Source organism: Gadus chalcogrammus, chromosome 10, assembly GCF_026213295.1.
Source record: "Gadus chalcogrammus isolate NIFS_2021 chromosome 10, NIFS_Gcha_1.0, whole genome shotgun sequence".
Classification (NCBI taxonomy): Eukaryota; Metazoa; Chordata; class Actinopteri; order Gadiformes; family Gadidae; genus Gadus; species Gadus chalcogrammus.
The window spans coordinates 9,484,264-9,504,232 of NC_079421.1; the positions used below are offsets into that span (position 1 = coordinate 9,484,264).

The window sequence follows — 19,969 nt, forward strand, 5'->3', positions numbered from 1 at the left end:
AACATTTCTTTAAATACTTTGAGCGGGAGTGTGTGTATGGCTCCTCTAGATGACGCCTCGACAATAGGTGGAGTCTGCAACCTCACCCTCATTTTCTAGGTCCTCCAATTGAGTGAGACATGCAGGTACTGAGATCTAAGATTAGCCAACAAATTGGGCTGACAGAACAGCTCGCCTCATGACCGTTTTTATAATGTATGTTTCCTTTCATATTGCCATGTGACCACATGGATTTCAGTTGTCACAGTACATTTACAAAAACACTTGGGATATATTTTCCAGGATCTGTTTATTAAGACATTGCGTAACGGGACACTTTTGGCCAAAATAGTAAATTTTTTCATCTCCATGTTGCAATGTTGATGAAACATTCAACAGAAACACCGAGAAATATAATTACAATTTCTCTGGGTTGAGACCAACATAGGGATTAAAAAATAAATACTCCGACTTGCCTTGTGGCCGTTCCAAACTGACGTAAAAATGAAGTGAGATTTATCAATGAGATAAAGACAGGATATGACATGTGTGGACAAAGTTCTGCCGACTTTGTAAACGGATGCGGTTTTGTTTCCCAAAAACACACCAAACAAAAAGAAAGACATTTCTGTTCAACCTTCAAGTCAACTTTGGGATTTGATTTGGTGTGTAATCATAGATATCTCAAAAGTAAGATCGACGCTCTCCTGAAAAAATGAATGAAACACAAATGAGCTCGGAGGCCATTTTGTAAAAATAAAAAACAAAACACTTGAGTGGCGGAGGCAGCTGGCCCCGCCTCCGGCCGGCAAACAGACGCACGGCCGCCATTCCGGCCGCACATTAAATGGATGGTCTGTAGAAAATAACCAAACTGCTTCCGTCTCGCCGTCAGTTTCGCAGCATCCTCTTGGGCCCGCGGTCCTACCAGCCCCCTTTCCCGCTCTTTTTCTTCTTCTGCGGGACCTTCTTGCGAGTGGCGCCCGAGGCGGTGGCGGGCTTCTGTTGGCGGGGTGGGACCGCACCGGAGGCCCCGGGGGCGGAGCTGGAGGCGGAGCCTGGGCGGGGGGAGGTGGGGGGGCTGCTGGCAGTCTTACTGGCGTCCCTGGAAGGAAATAAATTAAACCAGTACATGAATAAAACAGTAACGATTAAACAAATAAATTATAATGATTAAACAAACATATAACATTTATTATAATGGAATAATATAGCAAAGTGTTATGTATATATAATACATAACATAAGGATTAAACCAACATATAACATAAGGATTAAACCAATATATAGCATTTATTATTATACATAAGGATTAGAGTGATATCGATTTTGATCAAATGTTCAACACTGGGCATCTCAGCATCCCATAAAGAATCCTAATTAAATCAAAACCAACTAATATAATGTAGTACTGCACCTACATTACATTAGGACTTATTTCAACAAGGCGACAGCCAGCTCATCAGGAGCAGTCCTGGTCAGCCGACCTTCGTACATACATCTTGGTTAAAGGTGACATAATATACCACCAGGGGTGAGTGTGATTAGCCGTTACGAGACGTTTTAAAAGATCTGCCTCTTCTGACATCACGAGTAGGTGTGTCCACCTAGACGTGTGCTGGATAGATCAGTCTACCAGCCAACCCAGTGGACTGAAGCAAACATTGCATGACATCACCCCTTTAAACCTGGTCCAGCTCTACCGGAATAGGAACTAAACCAGCGCAGAGGCCAGACGGGGGCCAGACAGGGGCCAGACGGAGGGTACTCACAGGTCTGCGGAGCCCCCAGCGGTGGTGCCCTGCGTCCCCTTGCCGACCTGCTCCTTCTTCTTGCCCTTCTTCTTGCCGCGGTAGTACGTCCGCTCCCGCATGGGCAGCCAGCGCTCGGGGTCGGGGGTCGCCTTGGGGTCAAAGTTCTTGGGCAGCTTGCCTGGAAAACCACAACGAGGGCAGGTCAGCAGCGGAACGGAGCCAAAAGAAAGAAGGACTTGTTTACTAATGTACTTCTGATCAACATCGACCAATAGCAGTATAGCTCCGTTTTTGAATATAATGCCAAAGGAGATCAACCAATAGCAGCTCAGCCTTCAGTCATAATGCTAATGGGGATGGACCAAAGCAACACAGCCTTCAAATATAATGCTTATGGAGATCGTCCAATAGCAGTTCTATATTAATTAATTAAATGAATGTGAAACAGATGCAACCCACCCTTCTTCTTCTTCCTCTTCTTTTTGATTTCAACGTTTCTGTGGAGGAATCAGACGTAGGATCACGACCACATCACCTCAGATACACACATGAAACACAGTATACCTCCAGCACAAAATACACGGTGCACACACATTAACAAGATCATCCTGATCCATAATTAAACCCGTTACTTCATGTGTGAGACAAATAAGTAGCAAATAGATGTAAACACTATTTCAGAAAGACCAGAGCAGAAACCCTGAACGAGACGTAACGTGGGACAACACTAACACTCGGCCTTAAGTGAACAGCAACTGGCCGGTGTAATCGGCCCGTCGAGCTGGGAGACTGATTGGATTTGTAATCTTAAAGGTGCCATGACATGCTATTTTATGGATGCTTAATAAAGCTATTAGTGGGCCACCAACACAGTATTCAAAGACGTTCCCGAAATTCAGCCGTGGTGCAGAGTTACAGCCACTCCGAGCCAGTCGCACATTGAGCTTCCCCCAAATGCGCTGTTTTGGTGTCTGTAGCTATAATGCAAATGAGGAGGAGCGAGGCGGGTCATGGCGGAGGGTGGGGGTGTGGCCCTGAGCAGCTTGCAGCCACGGTACCATGCGCTGTTTACAGTGGATGTATCGCAATGGTGAGGCGCACACAGCCTTTAACCGTGTTCTGTAAATATTCTAGAACAGTGGTTTTCAAACTGTGGGGCGCGCCCCCCCTGGGGGGCGCCAGAGTTCTTCAGGGGGGGCGCGCCGTGAGAAAAAAATAAACCCGAAGAAAACCCTGAAAGACGATGATTCAAATCATCAGTCGTACTTCAACTGTAGAAGTAACATAACTAAATCAATTTTCAACCGTTTATCTTCGTGCAAACCATTTAACAAATCTACACAAGATTGGCCCTTTGTGGCGCTCTGCCATTAATTGCGGCTGCCTGCCGGAGCAGCTCGGCGGTGTGGCGTACAGAGGGCCGTTTATTGGGGGGAATTAGTGGGATTTTATGCATTTGTTGTGGTGTTATACTAAATGCTAATTATGCTCTACAACCATAATTAGAACCCTTTGCTAGACATACCAATTTAAGTGGTAGCACGGTAATGGCATCGAGAAGATTAGCACACACACGCACGTATCTTCAATAATATCGAAACAGAATTTCGATATCATTTAAAATGTCTTCAGAATCACAGTTTTAGTTTCATACTGCTTCGTTTTCAGCTGTTTTCATTGAAGACGTCAGCCCATTCTGATACACCTACTTCTAGACATCGTAACTCATTCCTTTTTCAACCGTTTACCATCGTTCAAACCATTAAACAAATCTACACACTTGTATCTTCAATACTATCTAAACGGAATTTTGATAGCATTTATACTTTTTTCAGAATCACAGTTTTAGTTTCAAACCGGCGTCGTTTTCAGTTGGTTATAATAATTGAGGTCACCGGCAACGCCGGTAAACAAACCCCGCCGAATAGTCGAATCTCTGGACTGAAAAGGCAGATCTGATTCGACTCAGAAAATTCAGAGTCGGGGACCCTGAATGAATCTGTAAACTGGCAGTTTACAGATTAAGATGTTCAAATGTATTTAAAAAAGGTTAAGCTAAAACATGCTTAGATAAAGTTGTTACATTTTGTTGTTTAAAAACGCAAAAAGATGTAATGTTTCAGAAATATGTTTAAAAAATATGTTAAAAAATTTGTTTCAAATGTTTCAAAAATATGTTCCAAATGTTTTAAAATTATGATCGGAGATGTTTGAAATGTGTAAAATAATTAAAATAGCTTTCAAAACACAGGTATTTAGAAAAAAAAATTGGGGGGGCTCAGCTGAATTTTTTTCTCTGAGGGGGGGCTCACTCTCTCACACTTTGAAAACCCCTGTTCTAGAACACACGGGAGTCCTGGAGCTCTACTAAATAATATCATATAGCCTACATAGACATCTATAACATATATTATCACGGCCAAAAGCTGTGTGAGCCGATATTATGAATCTCAAACGACCGCGTTGGGTTCTCCGACGTTCCTGGTTCTTCCACAGCAATCGGAAGTAGACTGGCAGGAGACATTCGCCGCCAAGGGAGTCTTGTGGGAGTCAAAGCCAAAGTTCCTTTCCCCCCCCCCAATTCATTCTCAACCATGGCTGAGATAACCCCCACTACGAGTCTCATTGTGGAAATACCAGAGACGTGAGTCCGACGTGTTATGCACCATAAGTTATGGCGCATAACACCAAAAGCAGAACGGTTATCCAAATAACAAGGAAGTGTACAACACTAGCGTTACAGTCCTGGAGCTTTATATCTAAATAATGTCATATAATACATATCTATATCATATAATACATATTATCACGGCCTAAAGCTGTGTGCGCCTCCAGAAGATATTATGAATCACAAACGACTTCGTCTGGTTCTGCGACGTCTCTGGTGCTTCCACATCCATCTGAAGTAGACTGAACCACATGCTGCCTGCTGCCGGCTGCCCGCTGCCGGGCGGTGGTGCTTCGCGGCGGTGGTGCCTCGCGGCAACCGGCGGCATGTCGCAGTTTATGTACTTCAGGGAGTCAAAGCCGAAGTTCCTTTACCCCAATTCCTTCTCAACCATGGCTGAGATAACCCCCACTACAGTCTTGTTGTGAAAATACAAGAGACGTCAAAGAACCGACAAGAAACACTTGCGTTACAGCGCGCACACACACACACACACACACACACCTCAATGGCGGGCCAAAGCCTCTGGGCGGGCCAGGCAGAGTAAGGGGAGGAGCTTACTGCAATGTGACGACATAAGAAACCACATTCCAAATCAGCGCGCTGGAGCCTCCGTTTTTTCCAAAGGCGAGCAGAACACCTAGTGCTCGTTTTATACCGAACGTAAGTTTTAGCCACTGGGGACATAGGCAGGCTAGGGGAACTCATATTTATGTTAGAAAAGCTCATAAAGTGAGATTTTCATGCCATGGCACCTTCAAGGATTGGATTTGCAGTCTTATGTCTAAACCGGCGGTTCATCTACGCTCTGGTATAAGAGTGTTGTAGCTTCATCTCGCTGTCGCCCTGTTGGGATGTTAATGCTGCTTTCTTGACCAGGTCGATTCAACCAAGAGATTCTAATCTCCACGAGTCCCATCTAGTGCAATAAGGTTTAATAAACACTAATAAAAGCTCCTCCTGCTAACAGGACAGGCCACAACCCAGGGTGACTGCACGAGGTCCGTAGGCCTGCCGGTCTCGTTTACATTCAGTGGACGCTTTTATCCAAAGCGACTCACGACAGTGCATATACACACACCGACGGCAGAGTCTACCACGCAAGGCGACAGCCAGCACGTCAAGACCAGTTAGGGTGCGGCGTATTGCTCAGGGACACCTCGACACTCAGCTAGGAGGAGCCGGGGATCGAACCAGCAACCTTCCGGCTACAGGTCGACCCGCTCTACCTCCTGAGTTAGGTAGAGCTCGGCGGTCTCCTACCCTTGCTCCTTGGGCACTGCGTCGCCCGCAGGCTTGGCCGCCTTCTTCCTGATGTAGGTGGCGCCGTGCGAGTTCTCAAGCTCCTCCACGTCCACCTTCAGCGCCATGGAGTCGGGCGAGGGCAGGTGTTTACTGAGGCTGGGGGGCGGGTTGAGGATCACTGGTGTGGGCTCCTCCGTGAGTACCGCCTCCGTGAGGACTCGCTATTCACATACTAACGCCGCATTACACTTTATATAACCTTCACATAGGAATGCAGAAAAATTGTTTAAAAAACACTACTTAGCATGTTGTAGCATCTTACACTAGCTATCTTTGTTGTTTACAGGGAATGGGTTAACCTAGTGATCGTTAGTGCTTGGCACTTGGTTCTACAAACATCCTTACTGTACCGACAGAGATAAATTGTTGTTTCTCTTTCTTCTCACAAATGTACTTATTATAAGTCGCTTTGGATAAAAGCGTCTCCTAAATGTAAATTAATATATATACCTCTTGGGAATCTTTAGATACACGGTTAATAATGCAGCATATAAAGTGTTATGCTGCATATGCTGTCAGGGTTCCCTTATTTCCTGAAGTCTTACCGTAGAGGTTAATATTATAGCTTACATTTACCCCTCATTTCTGCCTCTCATTGTATAATCATTTTAGTTTTCAAGCTTTTTAAGTCAGATCCTGGTTTCTGCTGTGAACGCCACACGTCAATACATCTAGCGTGAATGAAGGAAGTGATCACGGTTTTAAAGGGATACGACATGGAGGAATGAAGGAAGTTATCACTGTTTTAAAGGGATACAACTTGGAGGAATGAAGGAAGTGATCACGGTTTTAAAGGGATACGACTTGGAGGAATGAAGGAAGTGATCACGGTTTTAAAGGGATACGACTTGGAGGAATGAAGGAAGTTATCACTGTTTTAAAGGGATACGACTTGGCCTTGTCTGCGTCCACCACAGAGTAGGCTGAGATCAGCTGGGCCAGCATGCGGATGTCTTTGGGGTTCTGCCTGGTTACAAAGAAACACACACATGGCGGACATGAAGTAAAACACAGGGCATCTAAACACAGAGAAACACACACATAGTATACACAAAGAAACACACACATGGTAGACATGAAACAAATAGGACATCATGAAGCAACACACAGGACATCTCAAAAAGGCCAGAGATCAGTTAAGAGGTAAAGTGGTAATTTCTCCTCTGGATTCTCCACACCACAGTGAGTGTCATGGATTAATACACCTCCCATCTCCTCCTTCTAAACACGATAAACAGAGCCGGGACTACGTACTTCCAGAGCTGCTCCAGGTCGCTGATGGCTTCTCGTTTCCGGCCGTGCTTCAGTTTGAAGTTGGCGGCCTCGCGGACGAGGGCCAGATGTGTTGGGGAGCCGGACTGAGAGTAGGAGAGAGAGAGAGAGAGAGAGAATGGGGGAGGGAGGGAGTGAGAGAGAGAACAGAACGGGTCAGGGTACAACATTTGCGCCACCCAAAGTTTAGGAAACACTGGAGCAGACTCTCCAAGAGTAGTCTTCTCCACCCCTTCCCCACAGACCGACCCCAGGTGACCAGGACTGACCTGAGGTCCGCTGAGACACGGTGATGCCCCCTACCTGTTGGGACTGGTAGTACTGGATGGCCTGGCTGAACACCTCAATGGCGCTGTCGATGTCCTCCTCGTGGCTGTACATGGACACCAGGGCCGACACCTTGGGAAGAGGAGACATTTGATTGGTCCCTGGCAGCTGAGCGTGTCACGTGATGCAGTCACGTGATACAGTCTGGAGTCTGAAACCAGCGCTCTGAAGTTGAAGATCGTCCACTCATGAATATAATTGCTTCTTGTTCTTTTGATTCCCATAGCGACGCTGGCATCTTGGCACGGTGGCATGACGTTATGTGATGGATGAGAGAAGCTTTGATAAATCGTATCGAGTATTGCATTCGATTTAAACGTACCATTCCTTGTTTGTGCTTGAAATCTTCGATCGACCTCAGGATGTCGCAGGCTTTCGTGACATGACCTACCAAACAAAATAAGATCATTATTGTTACCAGCGTGTTTTCATTGTTGTCATCTGTGTGTATGGCTCTTTTGAGACTTTGTGCAAATATGCAGTTGAATGCATGCAGTGTCACTTTAAGAGGCGCACCTTGAGTCAGGTACAGTTGTGCCATGGTCATCTTGATCCCGGACGCACTCTCCGGATGCTGCTCTGCGAATTGCTTCAAGAGAGAGACGGACCGGTCACAAGGGCTGTACAGGTGTGTGTTGCTTCTACCTGCACCAAGGCAGCACAGTATGCTGTGTATTATGCCCATAGTTAGAGAGAGAGAGAGAGAGGGGGGTGTGTGTGTGTGTGTGTGTGTGTGTGTGTGTGTGTGTGTGTGTGTGTGTGTGTGTGTGTGTGTGTGTGTGTGTGTGTGTGTGTGTGTGTGTGTGTGTGTGTGTGTGTGTGTGTGTGTGTGTGTGTGTGTGTGTGTGTGTGTGTGTGTGTGTGTGTGTGTGTGTGTGTGTGTGTGTGTGTGTGTTCTACCTGCAGCTGCTCTATGGCTTTGCCGTGCTGCTTCTCTCTGCACAGCTGGGCCACCTGCACCAGGACGGGCCGGGGCTGCCCGGGGTTCTGGGTCTGGAGGCCCGACGCCAGCTTTCTGCACTGCTCCGCCTATTGGAGACAGAGACACAGCCCTGGTCAGTTCTGATGGCCCTGGGGCTTCACACTCTCACACTGAGACGTCTGACTCAGTGAGCACTTTCATAGGAAGGATGTTGGGATAGTAACCTGGTCGCTAGGGATCGTCAACCCAGTCGCTAGGTATACCCGGTCACTACGGTAACCCGGTCGCTACGGTAACATGGTTGCTATGGTGACCCCAGTCGCTACGGTGACCCAGTTGCTGTGGTTACATGGCTGCCAAGGTTACCCGGTCGCTACAGTAACATAGTCGCTAGGGTTACCCCGTCTCTAGTTACAATGTGGTGGCTACGGTTACATGGTCGCTAGGGTTACCTGGTTAGTGTACATGGCCAGCAGGGCCTTGTTGAAGTCGATGGCCTGCAGCTGCCTGCGGGCCAGCTTGTGCTCCACCCCGTCCGTGCTCGTCAGCTTCACCTTCTTCTTAGAGTCAAACACGTTTTGGTCCTGAGGGAGGGACAGACAGACAGACGTTAGTACTCCCATTACCCACAGGACCTCGTACCATTAACCCTCTTATGATGCTGAAGAGGGCGTGGTTGGTTTAAGCGGGAGAGCGTAAAGGGCAGATTATACGGCCCCGTTACGTCCTTGCGTCCACTGCAAGGGCCGGAAGTGCGCCTCCCAAAAATTCTGACCTTCTGTCGAGGTGATGCAGCAGCAAGGGCTGCGATTGTTCCGCTCACTAAATCCCGACAGAACCAAAACAGGTTCACGACTGTCGAAGCGTCTGTGTGGTCCTAGATGTGGGACCATAATCAGCCCTTAACCGTAGTCACAAGGTGGGGTCTTTCTCTCACCTTGTTTATCGTTATGATGTTGTTGGCAGTAACAGCGAGGAGCCCGACGTCTGACGGCCTGCAGGGACAACCAGGGACCGTGTTAACACTTCAGCATTCAACATCCTTAGGCTGAGCTTCTTCAGTGTTGTTGCACAGAGAAGTTTATTTACAGTACCCACAGGGAGTGGCCCTCTAATAAACCAAGTACCACTCTGAGGCTAACCGGACATAAAGTCAAAATACAGAATCAGACTTATTGTTGTACTGGTGAACTTGAAAGTTCACGTTCTGTTGCATCAAACAGCAGTATAACACGGTCGTTCCGCACAGTTCAATTCGACGCCGCCTCACGGTGTTCCTGACTCACTTGAGCTTGATGACCTGATTGTAGCGCTGCAGAGCCTCCTCTGTGCGTCCTTGTAGCTGCATGATGTAGGCCATCTGGGAGTGGATGACGGCCAGCTCCGACTCAATGTCCTCCTCCGTCATGTCCTGTGAGGGTAAGCGTGTCGGGAGAGACAGCAAGTCATCAAGATAGATTCTCTACCAGAAAAACAGCTTCAAAACAGCCCCACACATAAGCTTCACCCTCCCAACAGGACCCCACTGCTAAACATCACAATGTAAGCTTACGCTTAAATAAACTTTCATCCACTCGCCTCCCGAATCCTGCTAGTGGGTCCCCCCCGCTCATCTATCGAGTGGCGGCTAACGCTAGCTGCTCCGTCGGGAAGACCTGTAACTCATTCCTCCAGTTCTTCGCCCTTACCTCACTAAGCTCTCTAACTCCTCACTGTCCCATGGAACTGTCCCCTCTGCCTTCAAATCTGCTGCCGTCACCCCCACCCTCAAGAAACCTGGCCTCGACCCCTCCTCCCTCAGTAACTACCGCCCAATCTCCAACCTCCCCTTCCTCTCCAAGACCCTTGAACGCATCGTCACCACACAACTCCAGTCCCATCTCCACGCCAATAACCTTTTCGAACCCCTCCAATCTGGCTTCCGCCCCCTCCACAGCACAGAACCCGCCCTCCTCAATGACCTCCTCACCTCTGCCGACTCTGGTTCCCTCAACTTCCTCATCCTCCTTGACCTGAGTGCAGCCTTCGATACCGTAAACCACAACATCCTGCTCACAAGACTCAGCAACCTCGGTATCAAAGGTACTGCACTCAGCTGGCTTCACTCCTACCTCTCCAACAGATCTCACTTCATCTCCCTCCACAACCACACATCTGCCACAGCCACCGTCACACAAGGCCTTCCCCAAGGTTCTGTACTTGGGCCCCCTCCTCTTCATCATTTACCTCCTCCCCCTTGGTCAGTTACTCCGCTATTTCTCCATGGACTTCCACTGCTACGCCGACGACACCCAGATTTACCTCAGCACCAAATCCCCCCCCTCTCCCACATTAAATCCTGCCTGTCTTCACTTACTCTCTGGATGCATAATAACTTCCTGAAACTTAACAGCAACAAAACTGAACTCCTCCTCATTGGCTCCAATTCCACCCTCAGTAAACTTGCAAACCCCCCCACACTCACTATTGACGGCACCATGGTCTCCCCCTCCCCCCAGGCCTGCAACCTTGGCGTAATCTTTGATTCCACCCTCTCCCTTGAACCCCACACTTTCAAAACCTCCTTCTATCACCTCCGTAATAGCGCAAAGATCAGATACTCCCTCACACCCCACCCCCTGCAGAAAGACCCATCCATGCCTTCATCTCCTCCCGCCTTGATTATTGCAATTCACTCCTCGCCGGCATCTCCACCACCTCAATCAACAGACTCCAACTGGTCCAGAATGCAGCAGCCCGTCTCCTCACATCACCCCAGTCCTCAAGAATCTCCACTGGCTCCCCATCTCACACTGGATCCACTACAAACTCCTGGTCCTCACCTACAAAGCCCTCCCCCATTTGGCCCCCCCATTTCTCTTTGACCTTCTCTCCCTCTACCAACCCCCCCGGGCCCTCAGATCCTCCTATGCCGGTCTCCTCTCCATCCACACATCAAAACTCCACAGCCTTGGTGACAGAGCCTTCTCCAGGGCAGCTCCCAGGCTCTGGAACTCCCTCCCCCAACATATTTGTGACTCTGAGTCCCTCACCATCTTTTAGTCCCGCCTCAAGAATCATCTCTTCTCCTCTGCCTACCCCTAGATCACCCATCAACCCTAGCCCCATCAACTCTAAAAGTTGTTCTTATTTATCTATTGTTGTGCCCCTATGTAAAGTGCTTTGAGTGTGAGAAAAGCGCTATATAAATTGAATCTATTATTATTAAATAAAAAATAATGAATGCATAAAACAGAAGACTTACAGTATCGTCAGCAAAGGAGACTCTGCAGAGCTCTGCCAAAAAGAGAGAGATTGAGTTCTTGTCAAGGTCAGAGTTCAACAAAACTAACGCGGTAAGTAGTGAAAGAGGACCAGAAGGAGACCGGACTCACCTTCGGCTTGCTTTAGTTTATTGAGGGCCTCGGTGAGCTGTCCCTGACCAATCAGGGAGCAGGCTGCGTTGTAGCACAGCTCATACGTCGTCTCAGAGAGTCCCAGGTCCTCCTGTAGGAGGAACAAAACATCAGTACAGGGACGCCATTGACTACTTAGCTACAGTCTTTCTCTCTACCCCTCTCTTTCTTCATCTACTTGTCTATCCCAGTCTTGTTCTCTCTTCCCCTCTCATTCTCTCAGTCAGTCCGTCCATCCGTCCGTCTCCCCCAGTCTCTACCCCTCTGTCTCCCACTCAACAATGAGTCTGAATGTCAACAGTTGATTCAGCGTTGTACGCCGGTGTTAACCACCCCCCCCCCCCCCCCCCCCCCCCCACCCTCCAACATGCGTCTGACTGTGAGGTCGTTTCAGCAGCAGACTCACCGGAGAGCTCTCGCCCCACTGGCTCATGGCCGCTACCACGGCGGACAGGTTGGTCTTCCTCTCCTCCTCGTACTCATCCTGGGAGTTCCTGATCAGGTCCGTGTACACCGCCTTGCACTCGTCGTAGCGCTCCAATCTGTAGAGCTGGGGAAGGAACACCTCGTTACATCACATCCCACCTCGACCGGGCCAGTGGTGCCCAACCTTTCTGAGGCCGGGGCACACCACCACCATGTGAAGAAATGAATGGCAGCACACCAACAGTAGGTTGTAGGTAATGAATAATGTCATGAACATTATTACTACAAGGAGATTTTATTAGCAGCAGATTGCAGTTTTTGGTTGAAATGTCACATTGGCATTACAGGCTCATAAAGATCTGATCTGCCAAACATATGTATGGAAATGGAGCGAGAGCTGGTTCAATTGGAATAATGACATACAGGATTGTATACATAGGCAGGATTGGAAAAAATAAACTATTAATTGTTCAATCGCTTACTAGCTGTGACCTGTCAGGAATATGTAATAAGCCTCCAAAACACTTCACCTCACCCTAGCCTCAAGGTAGACCAGTAGGCCACTGAACAGGACTTCTATCCTCCTCAAGAGAGGACGAAGAGGTCTCTGGAGGTGTGGGAACTCACCACCTGGCCGTACAGCTCCTTCAGCTTGTCGGTCTGCTCGGAGGCTGCCTCGATGGTCTTCAGGGCGCTCTCCACCCGGTTCAGACGATACTCACAGTACGCCTTCTCGAACACCACCAGGTCACTGAGGAAGAGGAGGGTCACACACAGCGTAGCACAACGCAGCGAGAACATTGAGAAAACAAAAAGGGATGCTTTAGTTAGTTGTGGCGTTCTCAAGAGGGTGAAACAACAAACGATTAAGCTGACATAAAGTGACGGTGATCACTTACTTGCCAAGCAGTTTAGAGTAGTTGTTCATCACATTTAAGGCTTCCTTGAAGCTGCTGTTTTGAACAAGACAGACGACTTTACAGTGGAGGGCTGTGATGTCATCCTTGGCTTCGTGCAGAACTGAAAGACAGTTTGGTGAAAATATGATGAAGTACTGAGAATAGCCCTCAGATCCATTGAAAGACAATGTGCTAAAAACATACTCCTGGCCAAAGACAAGAACACGGTCTGTGTAACACACATTTAGGGCATTTAGCAGACGCTTTTATCCAAAGCTGCTTACAATAAGTGCAATTATCAGAAGGTGATAAACAATATATCGCTGTAGGTACGTTCATAGAACCAAGTGCCAAGCACTAACAATCGTTAGGTTGACCACAACAGACGCCAGAGAAGGATATCAGAGCAGAAAGTACATGACCGAAAAAATGAAATACAGCGAAGCAACCCTAAAATAAGAGTAACCTATCAGTATCAAGTTTTCACATGCAGTTAAACTGAACCAGGTGCGGATTGGAGGGTCAAGGCGACCAGAGATTCACCCTAAAGAGCCCCTCCACTATGGACACGTCATTGGTCCGCCAGGAGAACAAACTGTCCATCACGGCTCAGGACAGAAACACCATCCAATAGCCTCAATGGTAAGTTGGAAGCAGAATTGACAGATCACCCATCCACACTCACGTAACAGAAACATCCAATCAGTGTTTAAACACGTTTGCCACCTGAAATGAACGGCTAACTGTACCTAGCATCGCTATGCTAACAGCTGGTTCTACCCAGTGATTGGCGCCCTAACAACAATTACAACTACTTCTAACAATCCGATCATTGTGTCAAACAAGTGGACGTTTAATCCCAAACACCTACTTTTATTGACTGCCTTGAGAGCCCTGGCAAAGTCTCCATTCTGCCCACAGCGGTTCACTTCAGTCCAGAGCGCCGCGACGTGCCCCCCTCCGCTCGCCATCTTCGGTGAATGAGGGTAGAGCCAACCGGAAGTAGAAGTATTATGTTTCCGGGTGGTAAAATAAATACCGTATATTCATGTTACCGATTAAATAGATCGATAATTAAAAAAAGGTCATACAAACTAAATCATTAATTGGGTGTCAAGCAACAAAGTTGAGAGACAACCTATTGTTTTTGTATGAATTCCTATTATTATCCTTCAGGGGGAGTCAATGGCAGCCCATAGAACCGCTTGGCGAAAAGTTGTGAAATTTGGCACACTGGTTCAGGACAGCCCCATTAGCCCATTAAGCCAATGTCAGGTCACTAGCCACCAACAGGTCAAAGTTGCACACGCATTCATGTTTATAACTTTTGACCCATTCATCCAATATTCACAAACCAGGTATCATTAGATTCCTTGGTCCAAGCCGAGTTCAACGCACCCTATGACGATTTTGCGCCATGATGGATTTTCCCAATGTTGGTTTATGTCAAAAACCTCCAAAATGCTACTTCTATCACAAATCTTGTCCAATCATCTCGAAACTTGGCACACATGATCTTCCGGCCATGCTTGATACAAAACATCGAATAGATTTGTCAAATTCAAAACTGTTTGCCCGCTACAGCCAATCAAATTTGACCGCCAAGTCGCCAAACAGGAAGTGAGCCCATATCTCAGCAGCCCTTTGACATATCATAACCAACCTTGAACATAGACCCATGACTCCATCACGGTTACACTGAATGAATTTGGTGACCATTGACCTCTAGGGGGCGCTATAATTAATGAAGACGTGTTTTAACTCCTCTCTCTTCACATGAATACATTTCAAACTTATTTTTAATGTCTGAGGATACTGCCAGACCTCCCCATATAGCTTATAAATTATTTCTCATGGCAACATCAGAACTTGGCCTCCATGTTGAAAGTTGTATAAATGATCTTCAGACCAAGCTGAACAAATGTATCAAACAGCTTTCTCAAATTCAAAACCGTTTGGCTGTGACAGCCAATCAAACTTGACGGCGCTCATTTATGGGTAGACACTGCACTCGTGTGGCGACAAGCGGTACTTAATGTATAATGCAACAATGACTATATTTACCATTCCGCCCACTTACAATATAAACTGCAATTCCCACTGGATTAGATGCTTCACGAACCACCTCCAGAACGGATGCTTGTTTACATTGTGTCTCTTTTAGGGATATTGTTCAGAATACCCCTATGTATTTGTGACATTTGTTCTGTCAGGCAGACTGTATTTCGCCCTTACCTCTAGGTGGGGTCCTTTTCCCATTTGGTAAACATTGACGCGTACTCGCATAATGCTCATCCCACCGGCTGTCGGTATTGCCGATTTCCGAGACGGCCGTCATGTAGCCCCCTGGCCGATTACGTCCATCCGGCAATTAGCCTACCGAGTCCCATTATGCTTGACACCCACATTGCTGCTCGCAGCTATATTTTAATTTGTATTTGTCTGCATCGCCTATAGTGGCGAAGTCACGCCCCTTCCGGTAGAGCTCATGGGACCTATGAGATCGAAAAATGTGAATGGGTGTCAATGGAGAGAAAATAATTATTTTCTGGTCCCAGTCTTTATATGCCCTGGATTACACATATGTTGTTTGTGGATTTAATTGATAATTTTTCGTACAAAGGAAACTAAAAGTTTTCGTGAAGAAGTTTGATAATTTTAGGTTTTATGTGAGGCCGCTTTGTGAACTACAGCTCTTCGCTGCTCTCGACGCATATGATATACGTCACCACACCCGCACTTGGAACTCGGCACAGAGATGGCACATAGAGATGGCACATAACTAAAACTCTCCACATGCCCCAACTTATAGTGGTTTTCACCTCTTTCTATGCTTTTATCCTCGCCTTGAAAAAAAGTGGTGAAGTGGAGCAGAGAGATCGCCATCTCTGTGCCGAGTTCCAAGTGCGGGTGTGGTGACGTATATCATATGCGTCGAGAGCAGCGAAGAGCTGTTTTTTCTTCTTCACGAATTTTTTTTGTTTTCTTTGCATGAAAAATTATCATTTAAATCCACAAACAACATATGTGTAAACCAGGGCATATAGGGCAAGACTGGGACCAGAAAATAATTATTTTCTCTCCATTGACACCCATTCATATTTTTCGATCTCATAGGTCCCATGAGCTTTACCGGAACAGGGGCGTGACTTCGCCACTCCATTATAGTTACTGTGCGTTCGAGTATTCTCTGCGAGCCGACTCGGATCTCGGATCGGACGCCACGCCCACACTAAAATCGTTTTATTATGTTTTGAGCGTAGGTCGTCGGAGAAAAACATGGACGCCACCCGGAAAGCTATTGTTGCGGTAGCATTGGCCGACTACTATTACTATTTTCATTTATATTATTTCAGGACTACGAAATAATATAAATGAAACGGTGCGTTTTCACCGTACGAAAACGCAGCCATTTGAACTTCTAAAATTTTCCCTTCATTTCATGTTTCAATGTATCTTCTGCATATGTAAGTTATTACAGCAATACGAGTGATTGAAATTGCGATTTAAACCACCAAAGCGGTCCAAACACAATGAAAACAGTTCACTACATGTCACACTGGGCGCATCCATCTTCAATTCTATCTCGGAAGCCTCGCTCGGTCACCGCTGAGTTCAAACGAGATGGCGAGATCGACTTCCGAGGAAAAGGGGCGTGTTTGTGCGTGTCGCTAGGCAACGTCCTCGGAGCTCCGAGACGGATGGATATTAAAACGCACCATTCCTGTTAAAGGCCCACTATGCAACTTCGGACATTTCTTGGCTGTTTTCTTGGTTTTGGCACGCACATTTCTCTACACAGCGCCCCCTACAGCTTCGTAGTAGATATTTCACAACACTGTCGTAACAACTCGTTGACGACCCTTCCCCATGCACTTCTACGCGAGCCATGTGCATTTGTTTTCAAAGAAGCCGGCGAATGCGTGGAGCCATGTCCGAAGTAGATGTTGATAAAGTGTAGGCAAGGTTATACATTTTTAAAAAGGTGTATTTGTATTGCAATAAACATAAATCCATCCTTTTTTATAGTTGACGGGGAGAATGTATATCCTAGATTATAATTGTTATATCTTAGGTTGAACAGAACAATCAGTGTAAGAGGTTTGGCCAACATAATAATCTAAATAAACAAGAACCTGGATTCGGGGATTCAGTCTGTATCTGGGGGACGAGACGGACGAACAGCAAAACACCCATGGAAACAAAGGTGTTTATATGGTTGCAACCAAGCAAGCTAGAAACATACAGGGCTCACAACAAAACGGTCGAGAAAACAATTTTTACAGGGCTCACAACAAAATGGTTGAGCAAACACATTTGTACAGAGACTATCAACATCAAGAATACCACGAAGACAAAGTTCACCCAAAGGTACTTTAAATTTCAAAAGCAACACGGCCGAGTCGGCGTCTGATTTGCAGTCTTCTTTTTCTTTCAGTTCACGCTATTCCTGAAAAGCTTGCTCAACGTTTACTCGTGTCTGGCCTCTCTGTCGGTCAGTCTCCCTTTTCTCTTCTTCTGTTCCTCCGACATTGGGTTTCTCTGTCTCTTTTTAGTCGGCTGATCTATGATGAATATAACAATCCCTTAGTTACTTGTGTTTATATCGAGCCGGTTCCGCGTTTGGGGGTCTGTGCCGTAAAGCACCAACTCCCGGAGTTCAGAACTTTCAACGCTCCAACGCGTGACGCTTAGCCACGATAGCCAATCAGCGTGGAGCTTGACCCGACGTCACCGACAGAGAGTAGTGACCCTTGCACAGAAGCATACGGCCGACATCTTTCTTTATTCTGGGGGTGGAAATAGTAACATAGTTACGCCATTAAATGCGTTTATGGAAACATTTTTAGCGAGAAATGTGCATTTTACTTTCATAATGTTCGCTCGGTGAATGTGAAGGATGTTGGGTTTGATAGTTATGACGAAGAGTGAACGCTCCGTTCACTTGCATGGACAGAGTCTCTGGTTGCTAAGCAACCTCAACGTCTTGGTGGACTATTTCTCTGCTGATCAACACTACGAATGCTGGAAACACACCAGACACACCATGTGAAGTTATTTAACCCGATTATCGTTATTTATGAGTCCTTAGCCCAAGTGAAGGAGTTCAAGTACCTCGGTGTCTTGTTCTCCAGTGAGGGTACTGTAACGACCTCGCCGGTGACATAATCATGTCGAGTCATTAGTTGAAGGTAGTTTTTAATGGACCAAAAGCCAGGTCACAGAAACCCGTAACATTGTAACAACATTGTAACCAACAGCTGAAAAACCGGACCCAGACAAACCCCGGTTACCCCGGCAACACGGCCTCACTCGCGTGCAGGCCCCCACCCTCCTGTTCTTCCAAGGCCCTCCCCCAGCTGACCTAATGATTCGCCCCCCATGCTGATTGACAAGAATAACATTACAATACATGCACATAGAACAACTGGCATAACGGACAACGAAATATAATGTAACACATAACACACAAACTATTTAACTGTCCCAGGGTCGCTACATTGCCTCCCCCCTTCAAAGTTCCTCGTCCTCGAGGGAACAAACAAAGTCTCGGAAGCGACCCGGCGCTCTCCTCTCCCTACGAGGTCGCGTTGGGGCCACGGGGGGCTGGGGAGAAGCGCCTGGGGGCGAGAGGGGCCCACGAGTGTCAGGCCCGGGGGCGGGCAGGGGGAAAGGGAGGGGCGGGGCTGGGGGCCAAGTTGCTGACTGTGGTGATCGACAGGGATGGGAGACAAGGTTAGGGTTAGGTGGGGACCCAGGGCCAGAACACTGAGGTGTGCGTGTCCGGGGCCCATTCGCAACGGTGCGGGGAGCTGCAGGGCTCGCTGGAGTAGGTTGAGGGGTGGCGGTGCCTCGATAAGGGGCCAACCGGTCTCTGTGGAGAGCCACCCTCCTTCCCCGAGGTGGTAGCTGGACCCTGTACACCACCTCCCCCATCCTCTCAAGGACCCTGCATGGCCCGATCCACTCGCTATCGAGCTTTGGGCATCTTCCCTTCTTTCTTTGCGGGCTGTAGGTCCAGACCAGCTCCCCAGCCTCAAAGTGCCTGCCACGGGAACGCACATCATAGTTCCTTTTCTGCCTCACCCCTGCGCTCAGCAGCTGTCCCCTGGCGAAGGAGTGAGCCGTCTCCAGGCGGTCCTGGAGTCTCCTGGCATACTCTGGGCCGGGAGGAACAGGGGGAGAATCGGGCGGCCGGCCAAACGCCAGGTCAGCTGGGGTGCGAAGCTCCCTGCCCAACATCAGCAGAGCAGGCGTGCAGGACGTCGACTCCTGGACAGCTGACCTGTATGCCATTAACACCAGAGGCAGATGATTGTCCCAGTCCCGCTGATGCTCAGCCGAGACAATGGCCAGCTGCTGCTCCATACAGCGATGAAATCGCTCCACCAAGCCGTCACTCTGTGGGTGCAGGGGGGTAGTACGGCTCTTCTGCATGTCCAGCCTGCTACATAAAGCCGCAAAGACACGGGATTCAAAATTTCTCCCCTGGTCACTGTGGATGGACTCCGCTGCCCCAAAACGGCTAATCATCCCCCCGACCAAAGCGTCCGCTATGGTCTCCGCCCCCTGGTCAGGCAGAGCGTACGCCTCCGGCCACTTGGTAAAATAGTCCATGGCCGTGAGGACATACTTGTTCCCCCTCTCTGTGCAGGGTAGCGGGCCCACCACATCCACCCCAACCCTCTCCATAGGGGACCCCACAGGGAACTGCTGTAGCTGGGCATGGGACCTTTCAGTGGGGCCTTTTCGGGCTGTGCAGCCATCACAGCGGCGACAGAAGTCCTCGACGTCCCTCTTGTGCTGCCCCCAGTAGAAGCCAAGGCGGAGGCGACGCAGGGTCTTTGTCACCCCAAAGTGCCCTGAGCCCACGGCACCATGGACCGCTTGAAGCACTTCCCCACGCAGAGAGTGAGGCACCACCACCTGCCACCTCACCTCTCCGGTGGCGGGTTCCTTCCAGGCCCGCTGAAGCACGCCATCCCACAGTCGCAGGGCCTCGAACTTAGCCCACAGTCCCT

At 48.1% G+C, this 19,969-nt stretch overlaps 1 protein-coding gene across 1 annotated transcript; it reads right to left on the minus strand.

Annotated features, from left to right (window-relative positions):
• Positions 1-270: 270 nt before the first annotated feature.
• Positions 271-13,933, minus strand: srp72 (signal recognition particle 72). Its single transcript, XM_056600183.1, has 19 exons — positions 13,819-13,933; positions 12,948-13,068; positions 12,676-12,799; positions 12,029-12,172; positions 11,602-11,713; positions 11,472-11,503; positions 9,514-9,638; positions 9,165-9,222; positions 8,680-8,811; positions 8,206-8,334; positions 7,822-7,894; positions 7,628-7,692; positions 7,282-7,377; positions 6,961-7,064; positions 6,596-6,673; positions 5,665-5,802; positions 2,193-2,230; positions 1,752-1,911; positions 271-1,084 (listed from the first exon to the last, which is right to left on the minus strand). Exons 1-19 carry the CDS (start codon positions 13,916-13,918, stop codon positions 904-906), a joined length of 2,010 nt encoding a protein of 669 aa, XP_056456158.1. The 5' UTR covers positions 13,919-13,933; the 3' UTR covers positions 271-903.
• Between the last annotated feature and the right edge of the window lie 6,036 nt (positions 13,934-19,969).

Bases quoted from the DNA above. Each gene is read 5' to 3' on its own strand.
- srp72 (XM_056600183.1), bottom strand. From the start codon at position 13,918: ATGGCGAGCGGAGGGGGGCACGTCGCGGCGCTCTGGACTGAAGTGAAC. The intron at 11,504-11,601 runs GTGAGTCCGGTC...TCTTTTTGGCAG, and splicing joins TAAACTAAAGCAAGCCGAAG to AGCTCTGCAGAGTCTCCTTT. The intron at 1,085-1,751 runs GTGAGTACCCTC...ATTTCCTTCCAG, and splicing joins GCTGGGGGCTCCGCAGACCT to GGACGCCAGTAAGACTGCCA.